This window comes from Bombina bombina, chromosome 4 (assembly GCF_027579735.1).
Source record: "Bombina bombina isolate aBomBom1 chromosome 4, aBomBom1.pri, whole genome shotgun sequence".
Taxonomy (NCBI): domain Eukaryota; kingdom Metazoa; phylum Chordata; class Amphibia; order Anura; family Bombinatoridae; genus Bombina; species Bombina bombina.
In genome coordinates, this window is record NC_069502.1 from 867,125,238 (window position 1) to 867,153,023 (window position 27,786).

Sequence of the window (27,786 nt, forward strand, 5' to 3'; positions counted from 1 at the left end):
CTCCAAGGGCGCAGATAAGACTCCTCCGTCCACATGTTGATGTTGTTTTTTATGGTTGCCATTTGGCCTTTTTGTTATTATTGTTATGCTGGCCCTTGGCAACTCTCTTCATGGACTGTGATGCACTCTGTTACCTTCAACAACTAGTTAAACTAATTGTAATAGAGGATACAATCCAGTTTAAAAAAAGAAAACCAGTGCTGCATAGGTATAATGCTAGTTAGCTCTGCTGAAGCAAAGGTGTACTAAAATTAAAAGTGTTCCATTTCATTCATACTGTTAAACTTTATTAAATCAACAAGGAACTCACACACATACAAATGACAAGGCTGAGAAATTTAAAAACACTTAAACTCTGTTGACTGCGCTATCGCAATATAGTGTAAAGAAAAATATCCAAAGTATCCACCAGTCCTCAGTCTAAATTGTAAACAAATAGACTAAGCCCTTACAATCCGAGGGCTAATTATTATTACCATTACACTATTAAAGACCAGAGGCTGGGAAGGATATGGTTAGGTCAATGAGACATATTTTTCAACAAGAGTAAGCTAGTTAAAAAGCGAGCAGGAGAGATTAAGCTGCCCCTGTCGGACCCCTTTGCTGGCCCTTGGCTACTCTCTTCATGGACTGTGATGCACTCTGTTACCTTGTCATATGGCTCCAATGGGGCTATGCTGGCCCTTGGCAACTCTCTTCATGGACTGTGATGCACTCTTTTACCTTGTCATATGGCTCCAATTTTCAGGATCTTTAAAAGATTATTTATAAACGTTGTTGATGTTTTCTGACATACTAATAAAAGACATGTCATTCCACGATTCTTTGTCCTCTTTATTCATGTCATTGATTGAAATCTCTAGTTTATCTGGTTAATCCTTAAAGGGACCTTAGCAAAAATAATGGTGTTTCCTGAATCATATATGTAATACAATTGTAAATGACTTTAAGATTAACATCTCCAATTTAATTTTATTATTTGTCTTTATATATTTTTCGTAAAGCTTTATCATTGCATGATTATGATTAGTATAGTAATTCATTTATATATGTATATATAGATTGTTATTTTTGTATATATATGTATATTGCAAATTTCACATACATGTGTTTATTTATAAACTCTGCGTGAATTGATGCACCTTTAACAAATGATCCGAGGATTGATACAATGATATAATCCCTGTAAAGTGTTCATTTTATTGAAATAGTATTCTCTCTGTGTATCCTCTTTTTTTTAAAAAAAAATCATGTCCCTTTAAGTGATGATGACCACAATTGTTAATGAATGGATTTCCATTTCTAAAGCGTTTTTGTCCTTTTTACATGAACAAGGACATATAATCTTATTAATAAACAATCTTATTGTAATGTTGACAGCACATGTATTTCAATTCTATCTTATTGTAGTAGTGTAACCAAATCAATATCTGTGTGTAATGCGCATATTTTAGATGAGGAATATGTTTTTCTAAATATTTGTAAAAAATACTTCTCCTCCCATATATGGCTAGAGGTAGGCTGACCATATTTCAACTTGAATAAATGACACGTTTGATCAATACATGTGTCATTATTGTTATTCCAAAACAATCTAAACATATCTTAAAACATCAATGGCATATGTATTTCTCATGTGTATCTTTTAAATGTTAAAGATATACACCATAGCTATAGTTAAAGGGACAGTCAAGTCCGAAAAGATGATTCATGATTTAAATAGGGCATGCGAGTTTAACCAACTTCCTAATTAGCTTTTATTCAACATTTAGCTTTGTTCTCTTGTTATAGTTATTTGAAAGGTAAACAGAGGAGGTTCATATGCTAAGTTCTTCGACCTTGAAGACTGCCTCTAATGTTTTAAAAATATTGACTACTATAAGGCATTAGTTCACATGTTTCATATAGATAACATTGAGATCATGCACGTAAAGTGACCTAGGAGTGAGCATTGATTGGCTAAACTGCATGTCTGTCAAAAGAACCTAAATAATGGGGCAGCCATCAGAAGCTTAGATACAAGATAATAACAGAAGTAAAATGTATATTAATATATAACTGTTGTTCAAAAATGAGTAATGTGTAATAAAGGGATTAGCTATATTTTTTAAAATTCAATTTCTGGGGTTGACTGTCCCTTTAACATATAATATCTAACACATCCCTATTTTACTAATGCATCTCCTAGCATTAATTTTCTTTTAAAGGGACAGGAAACACAAAAATCCAAATATTTACATTTATTGTAACAATATATTTCAAATTGCAATGTCGTACATAATCGTGTAACCAATATTGATTTAATTTGTACTTAAAACATGCTGCTTGCTAAATAGTTTAGTTATAAATCCTCTGCTTCTAATTAAATATCTCCTTATTTTCGATAATGTATTATATTTTATAGATCACAGTATTTCGTTATCTATCGTGACATTCCTAGATAGCAATATAGACACATACTAGTTACTAAAATATAAATACGTTTCTTATTGATATGCCAAGCTATCAACTGAGTCCTTGTATTGGCTGCGGTTTTTCAGCGATCTCGGATGCGCCATGTTGCTTAAGACGTCACCTGCCAGGCTGTCCAATGATTCCTTGTATTGACTGACGTTTATACGCGATCAAGGATGCGCCTTTTATTGGATGGCGTTCTTACGTGATCAAGCCCAGCAGATGGCGGCCCAGGAGCAGGAGGCCCAGCAGATGGCGGCCCAGGAGCAGGAGGCCCAGCAGATGGCGGCCCAGGAGCAGGAGGCAGACCAGCAAGAGGCAGACCAGCATGCGCCTCCCGGAAGAAATTAAACATCTCTTGTTGGAGTCGAAAGGTTCTGTTTTGGCCTTCTTCTATTCGAGTAAGGAGGTGTATGATTTGGGTTTGGCCTTCAATGATTTGGTTTTGGCCTTCAATAATTCTATTTCTGCCTTCTATATTTTGGATCCGGGAGTTACGCATCTGGTCAATGTAGTCTAGTAGAACCCGCACCTCCGCTATTTCCTCTTGCTGTGCACGGCGGGGTGCCCTTGCACGGCGGCCTGCTGGTGCACGGCGGCCTGCTGGTGCTTGAGGGGCCTCTTCCTCTGCTTCCGCGGCCTCTTCGTCAAGGGGGGCCTCTTCCCTCCGAGGTGGAGATTCATCCCCACCACTCTCATCCCGGGGAAAAGGAGGAGCCGGTAGTTGCTGTGCTGCCTCCTCCCCAGACTCTGTATATTTGAAAAATAAATGTATATATTAGCATATTTACAAATAAAGCTTTAAATTACTTAGCTTACGATACAATTACAAATGCAGCCTCATTAATCCACTTTGAAATCTAACAATCAATACGATTTCCGCATTTTCTAAACCGTGTTTGTGATATCTCTGGTCAATCTGAATGTTTTAGCGTTTGTTTTCAGTCTGTTTAAATGCACACCTAACCTATAGCCTAGATACTAATGTAACCGCAAAGTAATTGTGAATGCGTTTACGTAATAATGTGTTAAACAGCGTAATAGCATTAATCTTATCCTTAAAGGGACATGAAACCCAATGTTTTATCTTTCATGATTTAGAAGCATACAATTATAATCAACTTTCTAATTTACTTTTCTTATCTAATTTGCTTCATTCTCTGGATATTCTTTGCTGAAAAGCATATCTAGATATGCTTAGTAGCTGCTGATTGGTAGCTGCACATAGCTGCCTCCTGTGATTGGTTCACCGTGTGCATGGCTATTTCTTCATTAAAGTATATCTAAAGAATGAAGCAAATTAGGTAATATAAGTAAATTGGAATGTTGTTTAAAATTGTATTCTCTACCTTAATCATGAAAGGAAATGTTTGCGTATAGTGTCCCTTGAAATACATTCGTATGTTAATTTATTCTTAAATGAGCTTACCGTCAGATGAGAATGGCAGGTTCCCGGTATCGATTCCTCCAATACCGACTATATCCACCTCGGAGATGCTGGGACGCAACATTTCCTCCCATCGGCAGTAATCGACTACCAGTGCAGGGCCGCCACCAGTTCCTGCGGCATGTTGGGACTCCCGGGTTATCTTTTTTTTTTTTTTAAGATCCATCTTGCAGTCCTGGTAGCGATGTTTAATAGAGTCCATATCTCTATTCCGTCCACCCACTGCATTGACTGAATCCCTTATCTCCTGCCAGAGCCTCCTCTTCTCAGTCGGGGTGGTCTTCTGATGCTGCAACCTCCTATACCTGGCCATATAGGCTTCTACGAGGGCCTCCTTCTCCTCCATAGAAAACCTTGCCTCCCTAGTCGCCTTGGCCTTCCCCTGTGACGATGCCCTCTGTTTCCCGGACTGTGAAGCCCTACTCTGTCCGCCACTGAGCCCAGCCACTTGTTCATCTTGAACCAAGTGGCTGGGTCCACCCACCTCTTCCACCCCCGCTTCCTGCCCTGTTCCTCTCCCCCTCCCTCTCCCCTGCCTGCCCTCTATCTCTTCCCTAAACTAAACCCCAAATAAGCAAACAAAAAGTGAGTGTGATCAAATGAAAGGGGGTCAAAATAAAGAACTAAAAAGACCAAAAAAGTGCTGAAAGTGTGAAAGGGATATAAATAAAAGAGGGTAAGGAGTATTTAAATAAACAAAATGAAGAAGAAGACTAAAAGGAGGATATGTAAACTAAATGTAACTAGGGGATGGGATAAGAGTAAATGGGATGAAAGGGAATGGGACTACAGGGAATGGGGTATGGAGTGTAGTATGAGAGGGTATGGGGTATGGAGTGTATGTAGTGTTATTGATAAGTGTATGTATGTATTGAATGTGTTTGCGTGTAAATGTGTTAAGTGTACAGAAAAAGCACTCGCACACTCACCCAAACCAACTGTTGCTCACTAACTCACACTACCACTAACTGACTCTCTCACACTACCACTAACTCTCAATAACTCACACTACCACTAACTCTCTAACTCACACTACCACTAACTCTCTAACTCACACTACCACTAACTCTCTAACTCACACTACCACTAACTCTCTAACTCACACTACCACTAACTCTCTAACTCACACTACCACTAACTCTTAATAACTCACACACGATAACACTAACTGACTCTCTCACACTAATTCACTCACAATAATGCACAAAATCTCTAAGCTCCAATCTCCAAAAACCCACCAGCAACACAGTCAAAGAAGCCATGCTTGTGTGGTGCTTATATACCCTGTGTAAATGTTTAATGATGTACCGGTTTGCGTTGTAAATTGTGTTCAGGTGTGCTTTATTAGTAATTAGTATTTGTGCAATGTGTATTAGGTGTGTGAATTTGCGCATGCTCATTTCGAGTTAGTATTTGTGGAATGTGTAGAATGTGATGATGTCATAGTGCTCGTTTTCTATAACATTGTCCCATAGTATTATGTGTAAATGTTAATTTGCGATGGTGTGGTATTAGTGAAGTGTTGTATATGTATGTTTGTCCTAATATATAGTAATATTGAATGCGAGTATTTTGCTAGTGTACGATTGTGATTTTTTTTTCCTTGTTGTTATTTTCCGTATTTCCACATCTTAAATGATATGCGTATTCCCTGTATTTTATTTTATTAAAAATTTCCCCCCGCTTCAGAATGTGTAATGCTTATGTACTTTGTTTAGTGATTGTTGTTGTGACATTTGCGGCGTGTTATTGTTGTGCATTATGTGGTATACGTCATATGACCGAGCTGTGCGTATTTCTCGCGAGATTGAGTGTTAGATGAAAAAAGCGTGTTTGTTTGTTTTTCCATTGATCTCTATGGGAGACTGTCTAACGCGGGCGGGATTCCGCGTGTGAAATACACGCGTTAGGAGTATCGTTAGAAGGTTGTTTATAAACTCTAAATACCCGCTTTAAAAAACTCAGCGCGTTAGACCTAAACCATGCGTAGCTAACGCACCCCATCTACCGCAAAACTCTAAATCTAGGCGTTAATTATTCATGGCAGCAAGCTAAATATAAACTATAATCTAAAGTTAGCACCTCTCTAACCGCAATGTTAACGTTGATACAGCAATTAGAGCAACAATGAAAAGTGTGTTACTACAGCGCTAGGTTAACGTATAGCCAGACTAAAGGCAAACCTATTAACAGTCGCAGGCACTAATACAATAAAAGCTATAAAGACTGTGCATATATTGCCTTACCCAGGCACCATTCTGGGAGAAGTGCTACTCTATCTCTTATGAGGTTATTATAATTTAGCTAACATAACGTGTACGTAACACGCCTGCTATTTAGCTAACATTACATAAGAGTAACACAACTGCTATTTATTTTAGTTGCCAGTAGGGGAGTACATCAGTCCTTTATAGGAACCTTTTGTCAACCCTATTTCACTAGCAGGCTGCATATACATACAGCTGTCGTTTTTGCGAGTATTGGAATTATCACCTTTGTAACAATTTCTCACAAAAAGCTCACTGAATCAAATGTTATAACTTAAGACTTACAGTTTCATCTAACACAATAAATATTTTGCCTTAGGGAAAGATATCACACTTGCAAATCCATGCAGAGCTTGTAAATATCGTAACTTTCACTGATGAGCTATCAGGTAGATTGCAAGTTGTGCGTTCGTCTTTTAAAAAAATGGTCATTTCAGCGTTAAAACAGCAACGGAGCCAAGTCTTGTCGGTGTAGCTGTACTGCAAGCCTTTTAGCCTGTAACGCAACGTCAGTCCAGCACTCGTAAAAAATTATGTTTTTTTTCATGGGACTTCCATAGCATTGCCATTACAAGTTTTGCGGCGAGGCTAAAAAGCTTGCAATACACCATATAATGACAAGATCCGTACCGCCATCTGAGAGCAGTAGTTATGAGTTTTACGCAACAAAACTGTAACATAAAACTCATAACTAAAGTATTACAAAGTAAACTAACACCCATAAACTACATATTAACCCCTAAACCGAGGCACTCCCGCATCGCAAACACTATTTAAACATTTGCATACGAAGAGAGAAGCGATCTACCAGGAACGAACAGCTCATCAGCTAGTTCTATGGCGATTTACCACACGGAAGGAGCCTCTTTTAGACCAGTGTGCTTTTCACAGAAGAAAACTTTCCTGAAGTATATTAGTCTGATCCCGCCAAGTTAGGTCAGTCCAGTCCCGAAATACCAGGCAATTCTCCTCAGAATAGGGGTTAATGAATTTTCATAGTGGCGGCGATGTCGAGAGCGGCAGATTAGGGATTAATAACTTGATGTAGATGTCGGCGATGTTGGGGGTGGCAGATTAGGGGTGTTTAGACGTGGTTTTTATGTTAGGGTGTTAGGTTTAAATGGAACTTTTTTTCCCCCATAGACATCAATGGGGCTGCGTTACGGAGCTTTTCATTCCGCGATCGTAGGTGTTAGGTTTTTTCTAACACGCTCTCCCCATCAAGATCAATACACAATATACCCTTTACAGCTACAGTGTCCAAAGACTCTAGAGTGCTATATGTGTATTATTTTTCTGTGGCTTCTTTACCTATTCTGTTTTCAAATTTGAACTCAATACACAGCACCACCACTCCTTATAGCTTATTCCGGTATTAGGACATTGCCAAGTTATGAGACAATTAGAGTCTGTATACATGCCAAGTATTACCATTGGTTTCTCTCCTATCGAATATAGCCCTGGTTTATAATATGTACAGTGCATATCAGTAGAGGGAGCACAAAACCTTAAAGGGACAGTCTAGTCCAAAATAAACTTTCATGATTCAGATAGAGAATGTAATTTTAAACAATTTTCCAATTTACTTTTATGACCAATTTTGCTTTGTTTTCTTGGTATTCTTAGTTGAAAGCTAAACCTAGGAGGTTCATATGCTAATTTCTAAGCCCTTGAAGGCTGCCTCTTCTCTCAGGGCATTTTGACAATTTTTCACCACTAGAGGGTGTTAGTTCACATGTGTCATATAGATAACATTGTGCTCACGCACATGGAGTTCTGGTGAGCCAGCTCTGATCATCTAAAATGGATGTCTGTCAAAAGAACTGAAATAAGGGGGCAGTTTGCAGAGGCTTAGATACAAGGTAATCACAGAGGTAAAAAGTGATAACAATAAAAAAATAAAAACAAAAAAAATTCTGGTGTAGACTGTCCCTTTAATACACTGCTGCTTTGTAATCATTACATACAAAATGAAGATTACTGCTGAACTGATCTCCAAATATTAAAGGGACGCTAAACACTAAATACATTTCATACACCTCCCTCTCATCATGGGTACTGCCATATTGGAACCTAGGTTACACTGCAGGTATGAAGTAGAGTGGCTGCACAAAAGCAAACACATCAGCACTGGGATATAGTGAAAGACAGATTTCTACATGGCAGCATCCATGAATAGAGGGAGGCAAGGAATAATCTCTATACTACGTTTACATTTTTTTTTAATTAGTGTTCAATGCCCCTTTATTCGCTTTATCTTTTAACCTGTATCTGCTGTGTAACCATCTGATAAAATATAACTGTTATTAGCAAGAGATAAAGGGATAGATAACAAGTGGTGCGTGATAGCAATTAGCGCTCATAAAATTAACCAGAGATCAGGGGCGCGATCCGATATAGGTTCTATATAGGCCAATAGAATCTAATATAGGTTGATTATATTCTATTGGCTGATTAGAATAGCCAATAGAATTACAGTAGCTTATTCTATTGGCTATTCAAATCAGCCAATAGAATTAAAGTAGCTCTCATCCGATTGGCTGATTTGAATTTGAAGGCTCAAATCAGCCAATAGGAATTCAAGGGACGCCATTTTTAATCGCGTACCTTGAATTCCTATTCAGTGTACGGCGGAGATCGTATGAAGAGGATCCTCCACGCTCCATGGCTCCGGTCCTCAGTTCCAGCATCGCCGGTCTTCAGTTCCGGAGTGGACGGTCTTCAGCTCCGCGGTCATCTGTCTTAAACTCCTCCGCTCCGGCTGGATCCTGGAAGAAGAAGAGGTCGCCGCCTGGAAGAAGACTTCTCCGCCGGTCTCCAGGACAGGTAAGGACCACTTGGGGGTTAGACTTAGGTTTTTTTAAGGGGGGGGGATCGGGTGGGTTTTAGAGTAGGGGTGTGTGGGTGGTGGGTTGTAATGGGTTGGGGTTGTTCTTTTTTTTACAGGTAAAAGAGCTGATTACTTTGGGGCGTAATGACCCGCAAAAGGCCCTTTTAAGGGCTGGTAATAGAGCTGATTACTTTTTTAATTTAGTTTAGGGTAGGGAAATTTTATTATTTTGGGGGGCTATTTTATTAGGGGGCTTAGATTAGGTGTAATTAGCTTAAAATTATTGTAATCTTTTTTTATTTTTTGTAATTTAGTGTTGGTTTGTTTTTTGTAATATAGTTTAGTGTATTTAATTGTATTTTAGTTTAGATAATTGTAGTTTATTTAATTAATTTATTGATAGTGTAATGTTAGGTGTAATGGTAACTTAGGTTAGGATTTATTTTACAGGTAATTTGGTAATTATTTGGTAATTATTTTAACTAGGTAGTTATTAACTATTTAATAGCTATTGTACCTAGTTAAAATAAATACAAAGTTACCTGTAAAATAAATATAAACCCTAGGCTAGCTACAATGTAATTCTTAATTATATTGTAGCTATCTTAGGGTTTATTTTATAGGTAAGTATTTAGTTTTAAATAGGAATAATTTAGTTAATATTAATATTATTTAAATTTATTTCAATAATAATTGTTAGTGGGTGTTAGGGTTAGACTTAGATTTAGGGATTAATATATTTAAAATAGGAGGCGGCGGTGTAAGGGGGTCAGATTAGGGGGTAGTACATATAATATAGGTGGCGGCGGTGTAGGGGGATCAGATTAGGGGGTAATACATTTAATATAGGTGGCAGCGGTGTAGGGGGGTCAGATTACGGGGTAATACATATAATGTAGGTGGAGGCGAGGTCCGGGAGCGGCGGTTTAGGGGTTACAAGACTTTATTAGGTATTGCGGCGGGGGATTGTGGTTGACAGGTAGATAGACATTGCGCATGCGTTAGGTGTTAGGTTTTATTTTGCAGGTAGTTTAGGGAGTTACGGGGCTCCATTACTCAGCGTAAGGCTTACTACGCCTACATTTTGTGGCGAGGTGAAAATGGAGTAAGATTTCTCCATTTTCGCCACGTAAGTCCTTACGCTGTATATTGGATACCAAATTGCGCGGGTTTGGTATATCACTCTATGGGCCAAAAAACTACGGCCGAAGGGTGAAATATACAAGCGTAACTTCTATGTTACGCTGTATATGTGATACCAAACCAGCGCAAAATTTGGTGTCGCCAGCTTTTGCGGGCGACGCTGCATATCGGATTGGGCCACAGACCTCTGGCTAATTTTCTAAAATGCCCCCCAAAATAAAGGGTCTTTTAGTTTATTATTTAAAAAAATATAAAGTAGCATTTTTTCTGATAAAAAAAAAAACGGCACTAGGCAGTTTTAAGGGGTTAAAGTGAGCGGGTGTGGGGTGTTAGAAAAAAAACGGCACTGCAAAGTGCCTTTACATTGCGGTCTATGGGAACTGTGTGTTCCCTGTAAATATATATTTAATCATATACATATATATTAAAATCGCTGCGCAACTTACCCTCTTTGCTGCGCTAGGTTCTTATGCCGTGTCTCAAGGCATGAGAAAGAGGCTCCCATTGGAGCCTATGGAAGCGCACTCTCGTGCACGCAACGCTTCCCAGCAATACAAATGCAAGCTCACGTTCGCATTACAGGGACAGTCTACACCAGAATTGTTATTGTTTTAAAAGATAGATAATCCCTTGTTTACCCATTCCCTAGTTTTGCATAACTAACACAGTTATATTTATATATTTTTTACCTCTGTGATTATCTTGTATCTAAGCCTCTGCAGACTGCCCCTTTATTTGTTCTTTTGACAGACTTGCAGTTTAGCCAATCAGTGATGGCTCCCAGGTAACTTCACGTGCACGAGCACAGTGTTATCTATATGAAAAACATGAACTAACACCCTCTAGTGGTGAAAAACCTGTTAAAATGCATTCTTAAGAGGCGGCCTTCAAGGTCTAAGAAATTAGCATATGAACCTCATAGGTTAAGCTTTCAACTAAGAATACCAAGAGAACAAAGAAAAATTGGTGATAAAAGTAAATTGGAAAATTGTTTAAAATTACATGCCCTATCTGAATCATGAAAGTTTTTTTTGGACTAGACTGTCCCTTTAAGGTCAACGTGTGTAATAACAGAGCGCACAATATATTTATATATTTAGCACTCCACTTGTAAACTGGCTCAAAATGTCGCCATCACAGAATCTTACCTTTACTTCAAGGTTTATTATAGCAAAAAAAGTTACATGCTCTAATCCATTAGAACATATCATTTTAATGCTATCAATCCTAGACTAGTGTGTTTTTACCACCACAAAGGGGTTAAACACATAGAAGAAATGCCGCTCTCGATTCGGAAAGCACTGCTGATCCCAAGCGGACAACACCACTGATCTAATCGGCAGCACTAGTCTCACAACTCTTATGTGTAGCTAGCGCTGCTGATTGGATCAGCAGCATTTTCCGCTCGGGACCAGCAGTGCTCCGAGTCCTGAGTGGTAATTCTACTGTGTGTTTAACGCCTTTGTGGTGGTTAAAAACACACTTGTCTGGGGTTGATAGTATTAAAATGACATGTTCTAAAGGATTAGAGCATGCAATTTTTTTACTATAATGATCCTTTAATATGCGCTACTCACCTCCAGTCGCATTTATTGGAACGTCATCCTCCTCGGTCTTCAGCTGATCACACACAGACGGTTCTCCTCCGTGCTCAACCGCTGAGCCATCTGGTGGTGTCACATTCATGCGCCCTGTACAGTGAGAATCTATAAGTTGCTTGTAGCATTTTTGAATGAATAAATATCTGTCTCATTCCTTATATAGAAATAAAATTATACAGCCACCCAGAAATGACTAGGGGTACATTATTATTATCAGTTATATGTAGAGCTCCAACAGACTATGCAGATAATTATCACAGATGCCCAATTTATTACAAAAATAAACCTAATGAATCAGTTCCCCATACATTTAGTTCTCTACAGCTCACTTGCAAATGGCGTAATGCTGACAAAACATGTGCACACTCACCTTTAACCTGTATACCCCAGACAAGACATGAACGCACACTCACCTGTAACCTATCTCAACATTATTATTAGCTGAAAGGGACGTTTAAGCATAGTATATATGCACACTCACTTGTAAACCATGTGCCTCGGACATGACGTGTGCGCACTCAAATGTAACTTGTGTACCACAGACATTATATAGATGTAAACCCAACAGTAACCTACATTCCTCAGATACAACACATGTGCACACTCACCTGTAACATGCATCCCTAAGAAACAACACATGTGCACACTCACCTGTAGCCCGCATTGCTCAGACACAACACACGTCCACACTCACCTGTAACCCATATCGCTCAGACACAACACACGTCCACACTCACCTGTAACCCTCATTGCTCAGACACAACACACGTCCACACTCACCTGTAACCCTCATTGCTCAGACACAAAACACGTCCACACTCACCTGTAACCCTCATTGCTCAGACACAACACACGTCCGCACTCACCTGTAACCCTCATTGCTCAGACACAACACACGTCCGCACTCACCTGTAACCCTCATTGCTCAGACACAACACACGTCCACACTCACCTGTAACCCTCATTGCTCAGACACAACACACATCCACACTCACCTGTAACCCTCATTGCTCAGACACAACACACATCCACACTCACCTGTAACCCTCATTGCTCAGACACAACACACGTCCACACTCACCTGTAACCCTCATTGCTCAGACACAACACACGTCCACACTCACCTGTAACCCTCATTGCTCAGACACAACACACGTCCACACTCACCTGTAACCCTCATTGCTCAGACACAACACACGTCCACACTCACCTGTAACCCTCATTGCTCAGACACACGTCCACTCTCACCTGTAACCCTCATTGCTCAGACACAACACACGTCCACACTCACCTGTAACCCTCATTGCTCAGACACAACACACGTCCACACTCACCTGTAACCCTCATTGCTCAGACACAACACACGTCCACGCTCACCTGTAACACTCATCAACAGATGTGCACACTCATCTGTAACATGCATCCATCAGAAACACATGGGCACACTCACTCACCTGCAACCCGCATTGCTCAGACAGAACACACGTGCACACTCCCCTGGGCTGACACTGTCACTAGTTTTCTCACCTGGTGCTTCCAGCTGTTGTCTTACACACAGATCTTCTGTTATCTCAGCTTTCACTATATCAGCCTTATCTTCATCTATACAAATAAAGCAGATTCAGTTTTTATATCACATGATCTAGTTTTTTTTTATATCTTTACCATAAAATAGTTTGTTTATTTCCCAGACAGACAATATTATTTTACTTTTTGTTTCTGTGCCATGATCCTCTATATTCCAGTATAAAAATACAACATGAACTAAGCAAGGGTTAAATCATTGTGTTATCTGCTCTTATAAACCATACAGTAAACTACAAGGGAGCGCAGTAAGTAACTGTGTGCACAGCCCCGGCAGACTCTCACGTATTACTACTCACCAGCAGGGAGAGTCCAATGTATTTCAGTCCGATGACTATTCATGTCATCTGTCTCATCCTCTTTCTTCACATTTAATAGCCCAGTGCCTGGGTTTTCCTCTAGACGCCCTGTAATTACAGCAGGAAACTACCCGATAGTACACAGTACAGGGTATAACAAAAATATGTACTTTGTATTGTTTAAAAAGATAGATAATGCCTTTATTACTCATTCCTCAGTTTTGCATAACCAACCCTGTTATATTAAAGTGAATGTAAAGTTTCATCAAGTAGTGCCTGGTTTTTAAAAATACTATTAAAAACAGGGGCACTTTCATTGATGAAACTTTACATTGCATCATATTTGTAGAAATACTTACCTCTTCATCTTGAAAGTCGGATCGCTGATGATGTCGCTTCCCCTGCCCGTCACAAGCCTCTTCCTACGTCAGAAATGACAATTTCGGCCTTCCTCCAATCACGGCATTGCTTTAGGCAATGCTTCCCCCGGGTGGGGGAAGCTGTGATTGGAGGATGCTGGAATCGTCACTGCTGACGTAGGAAGAGGCTTGCAACGGGCTGGCGAAGCACTGGAGCGGCTTTCAAGACAAATAAATAATTATTTCTACAAATATGGTGCAATGTAAAGTTTGATCAATGAAAGTGCCAGTTTTTAACAGTATTTTTAAAAACTGGGCACTACTTGATGAAACTTTACATTTACTTTAATACACTTTTAACCTCTGTGATTAACTTGTATCTAAACCTCTGCAGACTGCCCCCTTATCTCCGTTCTTTTGACAAACTTGCATTTACAAGAAACAAAATCAGAGTATACTCAGGACAGGAGCGTGCACATGTCTGAGCATTGTATGTATAATTCTGTTACAAACACTCCTGAGATAGATATATATATATATATATATATATATATATATATATATATATATATATATATATATATATATATATATATATATATATATATATATATATATATATATATATATATCACACTTCTGTGTGTACCTCAGTACACTCATGACAAGCACTGCTGCCCTATAGATAGTATGGCTGGCTATACACAGTCCACGAAAGTAATTTCAAAATGTCTTAAACTGCAACAAACAATGCAATGTTTCGGACACTATAGTCCTTAATCATGCATACATTGATACAAGTGTAACACACTTAAAAGGGATAGGAAACCCAAAAAAACAACTTTTCAGATTTACAAACATCTCAAACTATACTTATAATTCACAAATAACATCGTTAAGCAATTTATTTTGGTTTACCTGTAATTTTACATATAAATTTTGTTTTCTGCCAAACCCCTCCGGATCCTCATTATGCATATCAAATTGGAGTGTTCTACCTAGGTAGAATATTAATGGCGGCCTGCATGTGCAGTATGCCTTGCACCTTTTATTTTGTGTGGCTATTTACACGACCTGGGACTTACAAGTGACTTTCTTTCCACATAGTGGTTATTGTATTGTGTCATTATTTATGATTTTTTAGCATCATTGTATTGATTTTTTTTTAGCTATGATATCCATTTATGTTGAAATTATTTTTATTTGTTTCCATATCACAGAATATATAACAGCGTGTACATCCTGAGAGCAATAAGTACAGTGCCTCAGACAATGAGTCATCTTGAATCAACATGGGAACATTTTTTTAACTCATAAATCCTTAACACTGATCCATGATAAATACCATGAATAATCAAAATTATCCAACCTGAATAAAAAATAAAAATAAGAATACAAATAAACATTAAATCATGTCTGTGTTGTGGGTTAATTGCGTCTGGAGTCTAAACTGAATACGTCATTTGGCCTAATTATATCTATGTGCACAGAGTTTGTAGAGTTTCTATCAAAGTCTTCTACTTGTAGAGTCTACTACCTATCCACCGTCGTCGAGTGCATTATCCAATAAAACCATATTTTGTTAAACTGTTCTGTGTCTCCCTGTATCCATGCTACCCTTTCGGATGCTGCGTAGATGTCTTTTATTTTATCTAGTACCTCTTTCCAGGTAGGGGGTCCATCTTTCCAGTGCCTCGCTATGCAAACTCTAGTGGTCGTACAAAGTATTTTAATGAATTTATTAATGGCAGGGTTCAAATTGAGCAATCGCCTATGAAGAAGTGCTTGGTCTATGGTTAGTACTATCTGTTCGTCTAAAACTTTACGGAGGAGGTCATTGAGCATTCTCCATATCTTTTTGATGGGTTCGCAGTCCCACCACATATGTCTATAAGATCCTTGTATCCCACAACCTCTATAGCATAATTTGGACTTATTTACAGAATAGTGTGATGTTTTTAGGGGTGTAAGATACCATCGAAATATTGTTTTTATAGAGTTTTCCCTATGATCCGCACTAATGAGCCCCTTGCAGGATTCAAAATATAATTGGTCCCATTCATTTTTTGAAAGCTGATCTACCCCATCTTCTTCCCATTTTATCACTATAGGCGATTTATCTGTGTAATGAGTGTCCTGAATCGTTATATATATAGTTTAGAAATGAGTTGCTTTTCCCTGGTCAGGTTTGAGCATATCCTTTCCAAAACTGTAGGTGGGTGTTTCCCACGGGAGATATCATACTTAAGGGCCGAAGAGATTTGGAGGTAAAGGAACCAATGTAGTTTGTGTGGGGCTATTTGCTCCTGTAGGTGATTGAATGAGATTATTTGTGAGTGGATGAGAAAGTCTGCCACCCTGTAGAGACCTTTATTGGCCCACTTATCTATTGTGTTGTGAGTTTCCTTGGGAAGCAGGAGTCTGATCGGTTTGACCCATGTGCCTAGGGGCAGCACCGTTGGATGCTTTGTTATTTGTTCCCAGTGTGAAAGTGTGTCTACTGTTGAGGGTAAGCTTCGGCTGTCTTGGTGTACATCTTTCTTGGAGTTCCACAGAAGGTCATCCGTGTAATCCAGTTCTATACTATCAGTTTCTATTCTTGTCCAGAGAATCTCCCTTAGTGGTTTCTGGAGGAGCGAAGCTTGTGCTGTTCTAGCTGCTAAATAGTAATCTTGTAAATGTGGTATTCCTACTCCTCCTAGGCGTCTGTGTCTGGTTAATGTACGAGATGCTATCCTAGCATTACCATCCCCTCTTAAGAATGAGATTAGTTCTGATTGTAGTTTCTGGAGCTCCGAGGGAGGGACCTTGATCGGAAGTGCTCTAAAGAGGTATAAGATCCTCGGGAGCACATTCATTTTTATGGACGAAAGGCGCCCGTACCACGAGAAGGTCCCCTTCCTCCAGGATCTAAGATCTCATCTAATAGATTGAAATAGTGGGGAATAATTTAGCTTGTACAAACTATTGTGAGTGTCTGAAATTTTTGTCCCCAAGTAGGTGAGTGAACTCTTAGCCCATTTTATATTGAAGTTGATTTCAGTCAGTTTTTTGGCATGGGGAGTTAGTGCTAGTGGCAAGGCCTCACATTTGTCAACATTTACCTTATAACCCGAAATCTCTGCAAAGTCTTGTAAGATCTGATAAAGGTTAGTCAGGGAGCTGAATGGGTCTGTCAGGGTCAATAAAACGTCATCCGCAAAAAGCGAAAGCTTATATTCTGATTTACGGATCATCACACCTTTGATATCGTTTGCATTTCTAATGGCTGCTGCTAGTGGTTCCATGCATAAGGCGAACAGGAGTGGTGAGAGGGGGCAACCCTGTCTTGTTCCGTTTTTTATGTCTATGGTCCTGGACATGTAGCCTGCTGCACTGACCGTTGCTTTAGGGTTTGAATATATCCCCTTTAGTGCTTTCATGAATGATCCCTCAAAACCCATTGTGGTAAGTATCTGGAACATATAGGTCCAGTCTATGCGATCGAACGCCTTCTCCGCGTCCAGTGAAAGGAGCAGAGAAGGCGTCCCTTTCCTTTTCAAGTGGTCGGTTAGGTCTATGGTTCTACGCACGTTATCTGGGGCTTCCCTACCCTTAATAAAACCCACCTGGTCGGGATGGACCAGGCGGGGTAGTAGCGTCTGGAGTCTATTTGCCAAAATTTTCATCAAGATCTTGATTGATCAGAGATATGGGTCTATAGTTATTACACCACTTAGGGTCCTTTCCTGGTTTTGGGATGACTATAATCTTGGCTCGAAGTAAATCAATGGGAATATCGGAACCTAGCATGATATCATTGTATAATTTCTGTAGGTGGGTTATTAGGGGTACTTTAAATAACTTATAATACTCGCTGGGTAGGCCATCGGGGCATGCAGCTTTGCCTGCTTTTAAATCCTTAATGACATTGATGTTACCAAATATTGTTTCCCATGTATCCAGTAGGTTATGTTCTGACATTGATTCCCTTATAGATTTCACTATGGATAGTTGCCTAAGTTGTTTGAGGGTTTAGTTATCATCCTAGAATAGTGAGTTGAAATATTGATGTTAAAGTCTCCACCGAGTATTATTCTGGAGTGGGACCATTGTGTTAACATGCGGGAGATCTGTCGAAAGAAGGTGTGTTGGCCTTCATTTGGGGCATATACGTTGCATAGTGTGATCTTCATACCTTGTGTACGACCCCTAACAATGAGAAACCTTCCCTCAGAATCTCTTATGACCTCATCTGTTTTGAATTGTAGGGAAGAATGTATAAGTATTGAGACCCCTCTTTTTTTCTGTTCTATTGTGGAGTGGAAATGAGTTGGATATTGTCGGTGCCAGTACTTGGGGATCAGGGTTTGTGTGAAGTGTGTCTCCTGGAGAAAGATGATCTTAGCTTTCAATTTTATATATTGGGTAAGGGCCACCTTGCGTTTGATATTGGTGTTAAGGCCTCTCACATTGTGTGAGAGAATAATGAGGTCACGGGTGTTAAGTGTGTAACCATGTCTTATGGTAACAGACCCAAAAGTGAATGGTAGGTGTAGCAGTCGGCATTTATACTCTGTCTGACAAACATTTAAAGGCCACACAAACATGAGAACATAAATAAAAAATAAACTTATTAACATGTCAAACTGAGAACACAAAAATTTCATATTGAAATACAAAAAATTGAACATCTAACTAGATGTAGGGAGCTGCCATGACCGCCACCACGAGGCGACAGGAGAGAGAAAGAAAAAAAAAAGAAAGAATCAGCTCGGAGCAGCGGTCATGGGAGCGGAAGCAAATCAGCACATTTTCATAACATACATTAGGAATACGACTTATGCCTAAGCATGTTGCAGTTTTCTAATAGAAGTGAAACTTGAAGGAACAAATGTTAAGTCTAAACATAGTAAACAAGACAACTCCTCACAAATAAGGGTTTAATCACCCTGAGTCTGTGTGAAAGGTCTAAACTTGGCAGCTGTAATCAATGGGGGAAATATCACTTTCAGCAAGTCAAATCCGGGGAGGGGGGAAAGGGAAAAAAGAGAAGAAGATTAAGTTCATCAGATCATACTCATCTGATCAGTAATTAGCTTCCATCTCGGATCTTGCAGTAGCAGCTTTCTTTCCACATAGAGTCACCAGTCACTTTGGTCTTTTTTTCTGTACTGTGGTCCACTTGGTTCTTTTGTGGTTGTTTTCCCTGTGCGAGTTAGGAGCCTCTTCTGCATTTTGCTCGGAGGGCGGTAGATCTGGAGGCTCTAGATTCAGATATGAACATGCTTCCGAAATATCTTGACGTTTTCTGATTGTCAGCATTTTTCCTTCGTGTAGTATAATTAAGGCGAATGGAAAGCCCCACCTGTAGGGTATTTGATTTTTACGGAGCAGCAGGGTTAGGGGCTTCATGGAGTATCGTTTCTGGAGTGTTTGCACACATAGATCCTGGAAGAATTGGATTATTGAGCCTTGGAACTTGAATGTTGGATTCTGCCTAGCCGCTGAGAGAATTGCTTCCTTGTCTGGAAAGCGTAACAGCTTAACTATGACATCCCTTGGTGGTTTATCTCCCTTGGGCCTGGCCCTTAGGGCTCTATGTGCCCTTTCGATTTGAAAGTGATCTTCTTCTTTGTGGCCTGTAATGGCCTTGAATAGCTGTTGTAAGTAGCTTTGTAGATCCGTAGGTGCTATGGATTCCGGGATTCCCTTGAGTCTAATATTGCACCTTCTCGTGCGGTTTTCTATATCCTCCAATTTGTCTTGAAGCTCTTCTATTTCTTGCTTGTGATTCTGGACTTGTTGTGATACCTTATCTGCTGTTTCATCTCTTAGGTTTTCATTCTCCTCCAGTGTATCTACCCTCATACCTAGCTCCTGTATATCCTGTTTTAGTTCCGTTAGACTCTCAGTCATTGTTGTTTGTATGGAGTCTAGTTTTGTCCACATTTTTTCGAAATTCATGTTGATGTCTTGTTTAGACACTAGATCTCTCAAATCTGCTTTGGTGACCGGTGTAAGGTCGAGTGTACTAGATCCGCTAGTAAAGGATTGGTCTGATGAGATAGTTATCTCCGATTCCGGCAGCTCCGTAGTCTTGTCCCCTTTAGATGATTTGAAAAAGAGAGTGGTAGCTGTTTGTTTGCCTGTTAAACCAGTTTTCTTTACTTGTCTAGAAGACATCTTAAGTTTTTAGACTTTCAGTCTTGGCCTGTCAGCTGAAGAGCGTGATGTGGGATAAATCAGTCTTTTCCGGTATTATGAAAGTCCTTGGTTCAATATTGACCTATGTGGTTAGTAATAATCTGCTATCAAATGTGTTTCCAACCACTTAAAAGTTATTCATTGCAAGTTATACAGAAACTTTTCTTAGGTTATGGTTACTGAGAGTCTATATGTACCAAAATGTAGTTTAATGTTTGGTAATGCCCAACCCAGTTGCTCCTCTTAGAAATGCTTCTTCAGCACTGCATATCCTGTTTGTGTATATAGACTGTTTTTAATTGCGCAGTGAAAAGAGCATAAGTCTTCCTCCCCCTCTTCTTATTATTATTAAAGAAACAAAGTGAATATGACTGCTATCGAGTAACTGTTTCAAACAACTTTGAATCCTTTGTTATGGTTAAGATGTCGATGAGTGGGGGAGATATACTATATCGGCTTCGCGCTGCAACTGTTAGGCTCTGTAGCATCTATGCTTTTACATACACTTTGTGACTGTCATGCGGTTGCAACTCCTTATTCTCTTATGCCGCGTGGTAGCTTGGCCCAAGTGGCAGTGGTAGCTCAGCGGTTGTAGTTATAGATATCTCACCCATCCGTGTGCTGTTCATATGGTCTCTGTCGTATCTCGGCTGTGACACTGAAGAGCTGCATCGCCATGTGGGAAGCAAGATGGCGTCAGCGCCATTTCCGTGATGGGATCTGTTGCTCTTGTGTTATCCAGATGTTCACACTGTGAACACATTTTTCGGCTCCAATCTGGCATATCATTGAGACCTCCTCTGCCTCCCACAGTGGAATATGATAGTTCTAGCCGTTTTCTGTGGTGCCGATAAGCCTCCGCTCACTTCCCCACACAGAGCTCCAAAATTATGTCTCTAGCCAGGCCACGCCCCCCCATGATATCCATTTAAATGGATTGTTTTATGATCTATTAAATCTTGGTTCATTTTATTATATTACATTTTCCTTGTGATACTGCGCATCTTATTGTTTAAGCAGGCTTAAAATAGGATAATTCCAAGTGAGACTCTTTCTTGCTTTGGACCTGCACTATGTGAAATATTTGATTTATCTTCTAATTACAGTCTACTCTACCCAGCTTTAGTTAGTAGATAGTGTGGAAATATAAATATGCAGGACAAATAATCCAAGACGCAAAAGCTCTATAGTAAGATACAGATAACAATGTTATCATGCATGTTTGCATCTAAAAATTGTGCTATTTGTGCTGCCATGCTATTGGCCGATGCAACTGCATGAATGAGTGAGTCCATCCTTTATTTTTGGGGCGGTCGTTGGTGACGTTTTCTGCCAAAATTAAAATAGAATTATTTAATATATGCCAGCTTCGTTTTGAAAAATTAGTAGGTGCATTTAATTCTCTAATACTTAAACTAATGAATGGTGTAATTCTTAAATCTTTACAAAAGAAAAGATTTCCAACCCTTTACATAGCTCCACTTATTGTGACATCACAATTTCACTGCATTCTGTCTGAACTTTTCAAATGTGAAATGTTCAGACAGGTTAAAATGTTCAGACAAGTTGCAGTGAAATTGTGATGTCACAATAGGTGGAGCTATGTAAAGGGTATTTAAGTGTGTTACACTTGTATCAATGTATGCATGATTAAGAACTATAGTGTCCGAAACGTTGAATCGTTTGTTGTACTTTAATACATTTTGAAATTACTTTCTTGGTGCTGCTGCAATTTTTAAACTGTGATTGTCTTTGGGGCTTTGGTGTGAAGTCCAGCAGCTAGCACAGGCAACACTGGTGCTGAATTAGCCTTTCTTCACTTGATTGATTTACAGTCCATGTACATTAGTGCAAGAAATTGTACAATACACAGTGCCTTGAAAAAATGCTTTAGCCATTGTTTAACATTACATCAGATCATGTGCAAGTGCCTGGTACTGATCTCAGCACTAATAGAAGCAGCACTGATTAGTGGGTACAATGTGTGCAATGTGCACATAGTTTATCTACCAATTAGCCCCCATTTAAATGGACATTAAAGTGCAGGGAAAAAAATGCTCTAATATGTTACAGCATTTTATTATTGCAGTGTTGCTTGCATATAACTATATATTTAACTCCTGCAAAATAAATAAACAAATAGCTAAAGCCAGCTCCATAGCAGCAGTGCACTACTGGGAGATATCTGAGCACATCTGGTGAGCCAATAACAAGAGATTAAAGGGACAGTATACTGTAAAATAGTTTTTCCCTTAATGTGGTAAAGGAAAAGACAGCGCCTCATAGTGCAAATAAGTTCCAACAGTGATGGATAACACTGAAAAGATAACAGAAGGTAATATACTCACAAGGAGATTGGCACCTTTGTTGAAAGAGGTGCAAACAGGCAGGCTGACATTTAAAACAGCAGTCAGTACGCTGGAGCCAAAAAGCGGTTCAGCTTTCCTGAGTGGGCCGCTGCAAACTCTCCTCTTTGGACGAGGGCAGAATGTTCAGATGTTGTGCTGAATAAATGAGCAGCAGGCAATATTGTATTGGCAGGCGAAATCAAAAGCAATAGTGCTAAGATGCATAAAGTTAAAAACACTTTATTAAATGAGCTTAGGACGCGTTTCTCGGCCGCAAGCTCCTGGCCGTTTCATCAGATAAAATGTACATTTTATCTGATGAAACGGCCAGGAGCTTGCGGCCGAGAAACGCGTCCTAAGCTCATTTAATAAAGTGTTTTTAACTTTATGCATCTTAGCACTATTGCTTTTGATTTCGCCTGCCAATACAATATTGCCTGCTGCTCATTTATTCAGCACAACATCTGAACATTCTGCCCTCGTCCAAAGAGGAGAGTTTGCAGCGGCCCACTCAGGAAAGCTGAACCGCTTTTTGGCTCCAGCGTACTGACTGCTGTTTTAAATGTCAGCCTGCCTGTTTGCACCTCTTTCAACAAAGGTGCCAATCTCCTTGTGAGTATATTACCTTCTGTTATCTTTTCAGTGTTATCCATCACTGTTGGAACTTATTTGCACTATGAGGCGCTGTCTTTTCCTTTACCATTTTTAGAGATTGTGTATTTCGATCAGACACACCCAAGACCAGCTGCCTGCTCCTTTTGTGAATCCTTCTGACCACTAAAACATCTACAAGTTTGAAAGAAATGTGCTAGCAGAGACATTGATATTTGTCGGCTTCACTTATCAGCACCGTTCTTTTTGGGACTCTTATCACGATAAGTCTGTTGGTCATATAATAAGAATTGTTTTATCACCAATATATACATACACATTTTGGGACTCTAATCACGATAAGTTTGTTGGTTATATATTAAGAATTGCTTGATCACCAATATATATATTCATATATATTCTTGATATTTTAACGTTTTTTCTTTATGCATTTGTTTTTTGTACATATATTTTTTATGTGATTTTATTGTATCATCAAGCATCCCGTCTTTACACATATTACCCACCAGGACACAATTTTTTCTTATTTGCACCATTTAGATATCACCTGCACTATTCAGAAATTATTTTCTAGTTTCATAACTTATCACCAAATACATATTTGCTCCTTTCTTTTTCCAGTTTCACTATAAATTATACCACTATATGAATTTTATCACTATTACATATTATTAACAATTGGCGCATGCTATTTCCTATTCCGCCAATAGGATTTTTCACTTTCCCTTAATGTGTTTACAATTGCTTTTTTACCAACTGCAGAGTAAAAAATTTATGAAAATTAGCTTTTTAAGGCTTATTTGTGTATATTAAAGCTCTGATTTTGTGTTTTGAAGCCACAACCTAATAAAATGGGTTGAGCTTGTAGGTATAATCAGATCTCATTACTGTATCACATTGTGCACATATACTTGCTTCTTTATCTTATATCTGTCCTTAAAACAATCACCAGTACTTTGAGAGAACAATGGAAAATCAACATTGTATTACCTTATCTCTGCTATAACTGACTGGGAGTGTAATTTCTTCTGCTGGCTGTGTTTACAAAGCTTATCTATAGCTGGAACGCGCGGCCACAAACTTTCAGAATAGGTGGGGATACCAAATGCTAAATCAACAATTTCAAATGCCAATACAAGGGTAAAGGAGCTACTTGTAAACAATTTAATACATTCCAGCAGGTAAAGTGGATCATTGGGAACAAATTAAAGGGGAGAAATTTTTTGAGTAAACTGTCCCTTTAATGTTAGTAGTCACCAATCACCAGCTAGATTCCAGTAGTGCACTGCTGCTGCTGTGGGTATGAAAGAAAATGTGCTAATATGTTATGCTTTTTTAACAAAGGATACAGAAATACATTTGATAATAAAAGTGAATTTAAAAGTGTCTTACAATTCTATGTTCTGTCCGTGAACATTTGGTGCTGAACTTGTTTTTAAGAAGGGTAAAGGTTTTTTAAATGCTGCTTAGTATAAACTTCTGCACACTACTGTTAAATCCTTTTATGGTAATCAGATCACTGAGGTTTCTGGTTGGTTACTGTAAATATTATCCCATTCTGATGACAAAACCAGGTGACATGCATGTGACGTCCTGCTTACCTTTGTATGCAACAGGAAGGTCTGAGGTTTGGTTCTCGGTCTTCTCAGACATTGTGTTGTTCAGCAACTGAATTTGTCAGATATTCTTATGTTTCTCCTTTACGGACAAATGCAGTGATGTGTATTGTACGTGATCATCACAGTAACAGGAGCCTAAACACAGAAAGAGAGAGAGATGTCTCATGTACAGTTCATTGTCATAGGGGTAAATGCTGTGAAATATGTGTGAGCAACACCTGTGTCAGCATCATAAACAGACCAGGATTCAGGTATCACTGTGCTTGGTCACAAAGGGATTAAAGTGAATAAAACTGATTAATCCAACAGAAAACAATGAGTATTAAATAAATAAATCCCTACATAAATAAACTGTTCTAACAATACATATATTTAGGTCACTAATTGTAGATCTTTAACCCTTTTATTTCTGAGCCATTTGACACCCTATACTGAAGCGGTTTCTAACCATTTGTACATCTTTGTATTTAAAAACCAGTGTGTGTGTGGGGGGGGGGGGGGGGGGGGGGAGTAACACATGGAAAACTGATTGTTGTGTAATTTACATGACAAACAGCACGGGAGTCATTATTTCCTAAATAATTTATGATAACACATTTAGCGTCAGTTCATCTTTCAAAGAACTACAAAGGTTTAAATAAAAAATAAAATTCAGTTTTAAACTAATTCAAATTTTGGTTTCAACAGAGGGTTGACTTGCTTTATTTTGAGAAATTATGTACTTACGCATCAGTGTATGGCAACAGCTAAATGGTCAACCAACTACACTCTGTGTGTTACTGGCATCCAATGGGTTAAATCTCATCTCTTTGTAATAAAAAAAAGTCTAAGTGATATATGAGTTACTGGTCCCCAACACATTTAACTGGTGTAATTTGTATAGATATTGGGGTGTAACTTTGAGAGCATGTGTCAAAATCAGTGACAAACCTCTAAAACATGATCTTGTGTGCCCATACATTGTTTTATACTACAGTCCAGTTTGTGGCAATGCATGGGAAAAAAAATAAGTAAACCTTTATTGTTTTTTCCCCCTTGTCACCAGTGCCATCTCTGCAGCACATCAGGCTTTATGGTTAATTGTGAAGTACACTACACAGTAGAACAAAACTAAATGCTGACGTACCAGGTTTCCACCGCCTCACACTCAGCAAAATGCCCAGTACTGTACATACAGATATATTATAGAGATGATACCTCTGCCTCACACACAGTACCCTACACAGTACTGTATATACAGATATATATTATAGACAAAAAGTTATAGTGTTCTGTGCCTTGTGACAATACCGCACAAGCTCACTGGAGGTAAACGATAGCCCAACACAATCGTTCCTAATATTAGATATAGATATACAAGATAGGAGCTTAGAGATGTATTATGTAAACAAGTGTAACATTATTTAAGTTATATACAGTGTCTGGCAGTATGTCTGACCATACCCAGATCGAGATTATAAAAAAAATGTTTTATCAGTGGTTATCAATTGTAATCAATAAAATGCAAGAGTACATGTTTAGGAAACTTAATACAATATAACGAAAAGTGTATAGAGAGGTAACACTGTGTTAAAGTTGTGTACAGTGTCCTGAGGATAAATAAGTGGTTTGGGAAATAGAAAGTGACTAATCTTATAGTCAAAACATAATAGCTACTTGTGTATCAAAAAGTAACATGTATCAAAAAGAAAGAAGAAAAAGGAAACCTTATAGCTACTTTTGTATGGAGGAGTGGCAATGTAAAAATGGCAACACTGTCTGTTGCAGATTGCTACATATGCTAACAAACATTCAGTGTTAAAAAAAAGTACTGAATCATACGTGCTGTAGTAAAAAAATAGAAAGGTTATAGAAAGGTTTCCTCTGCCTCACACACAGCACCCTGCCCAGTTCCCTATATACAGATAGATAATATAATAGAGAGGATCCCTCTGCTTCACAAAGAGCCCTGCCCAGTACTTTATAAACAAATATATATTAAACAGAGGGTCCCTGTCTCACACACACAGCACCCTGACAGTACTGTGTGTGTGTGTATATATATATATATATATATATATATATATATATATATTATACAGAGGACCCCTCTGCCTCACACACAGCACTCTGCCCAGTACTGTATATAAAGATATATATTACAGAGAGGACTCCTCTGCCTCACACACAGCACCCTGCCCAGGACTGTATATACAGATATATATATATATATATATATTATACAGATTTCACACATAGCACCCTGGCCAGTACTGTATATACATATATATATTTAGAGAGAGGTTCCATCTGCCTCACACACAGCACCCTGCCAAGTACTGTTTATACAGGTACATATTATACAGAGGTCACACACAAACCCTGCCCAGTACTGTATATAAAGATATACATTATACAGAGGACCCCTCTGCCTCACACACAGCAATCTGCCCAGTACTGTATATTAAGATATATATTATACAGAGGACCCCACTGCCTAACACACAGCACCCTGCCCAGTACTGTATATACAGATATATATTACACAGAGGTTCCCTCTGCCTCACTCAAACACACAAGCCTCTCCCTAGACCCAGCTGAAGTGAGACACTTTTTCGTAACTAGTTAATTAATTATATACATATAGAAAATGTAACAGAGAGGTTCCTTCTAACACACACCAGTTCCTGCTGCCTCATAAGCGTGCACACATGCATACAAACACAGACCTTGTTTGGTAAAGTGTATTCAGGTATATGACAGTATATGAATGTGGCTTTGCTCGTGTTTACCTTTGAAAACCGTTTAACACTGAGACGAATTACGCTAGTTCCCATCCAGCTAAAGGACTTCTGATTGCCTCAACCACCAGCTAAAGAGAACTATAGGAAGTAGTTGGGGCGAGACACCAAAAGCTTCCCAAGGGAGTCTAGCTGTAGACAGGTGTCTTAAAGTAATCGAGCTCCACTCTTGACAGGAAACATGTGACCTCCATTCAAAGCTTTTTTTTTTTTTTAATCAACTTTAATGTAACAAACAACCTATACACAATCATTCT

General features: G+C 38.9%; 1 protein-coding gene across 1 annotated transcript; it reads right to left on the reverse strand.

The window, feature by feature from the left end:
* Positions 1-2,225: 2,225 nt before the first annotated feature.
* LOC128655668 (uncharacterized) lies at positions 2,226-27,649 on the reverse strand. The gene is made up of 6 exons (XM_053709252.1): positions 27,521-27,649; positions 24,732-24,884; positions 13,626-13,733; positions 13,270-13,344; positions 11,719-11,832; positions 2,226-3,204 (listed from the first exon to the last, which is right to left on the reverse strand). Exons 2-6 carry the CDS (start codon positions 24,781-24,783, stop codon positions 2,615-2,617), a joined length of 939 nt encoding a protein of 312 aa, XP_053565227.1. The 5' UTR covers positions 24,784-24,884; positions 27,521-27,649; the 3' UTR covers positions 2,226-2,614.
* Positions 27,650-27,786: the final 137 nt, after the last annotated feature.

Bases quoted from the DNA above. Each gene is read 5' to 3' on its own strand.
- LOC128655668 (XM_053709252.1), bottom strand. From the start codon at position 24,783: ATGTCTGAGAAGACCGAGAACCAAACCTCAGACCTTCCTGTTGCATAC. The intron at 13,734-24,731 runs GTAAGCAGGACG...CTGTAATTACAG, and splicing joins CCTTCCTGTTGCATACAAAG to GGCGTCTAGAGGAAAACCCA. The intron at 3,205-11,718 runs GTGAGTAGCGCA...TCAAATATACAG, and splicing joins TCCAATAAATGCGACTGGAG to AGTCTGGGGAGGAGGCAGCA.